Source organism: Aplysia californica, unplaced genomic scaffold, assembly GCF_000002075.1.
Source record: "Aplysia californica isolate F4 #8 unplaced genomic scaffold, AplCal3.0 scaffold00592, whole genome shotgun sequence".
Lineage (NCBI taxonomy): Eukaryota > Metazoa > Mollusca > Gastropoda > Aplysiida > Aplysiidae > Aplysia > Aplysia californica.
In genome coordinates, this window is record NW_004797862.1 from 245,564 (window position 1) to 246,692 (window position 1,129).

Consider the following 1,129-nt stretch of genomic DNA (forward strand, 5'->3'; position numbering starts at 1 on the left):
CACACACAAACACACAACAACAACAACAAAACAACAACAACAACAACAACAACAACAACAACAACAACAGCAATAACAGCAAACAACGACGACGACAACAACAACGACGACGACAACGACTTCCTCATGACTGCAAATGTCACAGACCATCCCTCTCTTGGTCCATCTCAATCAGGTTGACATGATGAGAGATGACCGTTACGTAAACTTCAAGAGTGACAACTCCCTGAAAGCTGACATGGTGAGGATTCCCTTCAAAGGAGGCCGTTTCTCCATGTACGTCGTGCTGCCGCAGAGTGTGGATGGGATCACTGCACTGGGTGAGTCTCGTTCTCCTGTACATACAGAGACAGTTTTGTCAGGAATTGATGACTATATATAGCATTATGTTTGCTGTGTGTGTGTGGGTGAGTCTCGTTCTCCTGTACATACACAGACAGTTTGGTCAGGAATTAATTACTATATATAGCATTATGTTTGCTGTGTGTATGTGTGGTGTGGGTGGGATCACTGCACTGGGTGAGTCTCGTTCTCCTGTGCATACACAGACAGTTTTGTCAGGAATAGATGACTATAGCATTATGTTTGGTGTGTGTGTGGGGGGTGGGATCACTGCACTGGATGAGTCTTGTTCTCCTGTACATACTCAGACAGTTTTGAAAGGAATTAATAAGAGTAACATTATGTTTGGTGTGTGTATGGCGGAGGGGGGGGGGTGTATGTGTGTTTGTGTGTGTGTTTGTGTGAGTGTATGTGTGTTTGTGTGTGTGTTTGTGTGAGTTTGAGTGTGTATGTGTGTGTTTGTGTGGGGGGGAGGGGGTCTGTGTGTCTAGAACAGCCAAAATTATAACAAAAACTGAAATGAACTGAACTTTTCCAGAGACATCCTTGACCTCTGGAGATGCTATCAACAAACTCTTCGACGGCTTCCAGCCACAATACGTGAGCTTGGAGATTCCAAAATTCAAGATCGAATCGACATTCCATTTGAAGGATCAACTGAAAGCACTAGGCATGGTGAAGGCTTTTGACGCTAATGCTGCTGACTTCAGTGGAATAACACAAGGTGAGGAGTGGGCTTTTTTTACCCGGATACTTTGAGGATTCCGCTGGTAGCAAATTATTTGGG

The 1,129-nt window shown here is 44.5% G+C and overlaps 1 protein-coding gene across 1 annotated transcript in view; it reads left to right on the forward strand.

Annotated features, from left to right (window-relative positions):
- Positions 1 to 175: 175 nt before the first annotated feature.
- LOC101852044 (serpin B4) overlaps positions 176 to 1,129 on the forward strand; it is a gene marked incomplete at its 5' end in the record, with an annotated part of 4,225 nt that continues 3,271 nt past the window's right edge. The window contains 2 exon segments of the mRNA XM_005107316.2: positions 176 to 320; positions 881 to 1,066. Of these exon segments, the coding sequence (XP_005107373.2) occupies positions 176 to 320; positions 881 to 1,066 (331 nt within the window).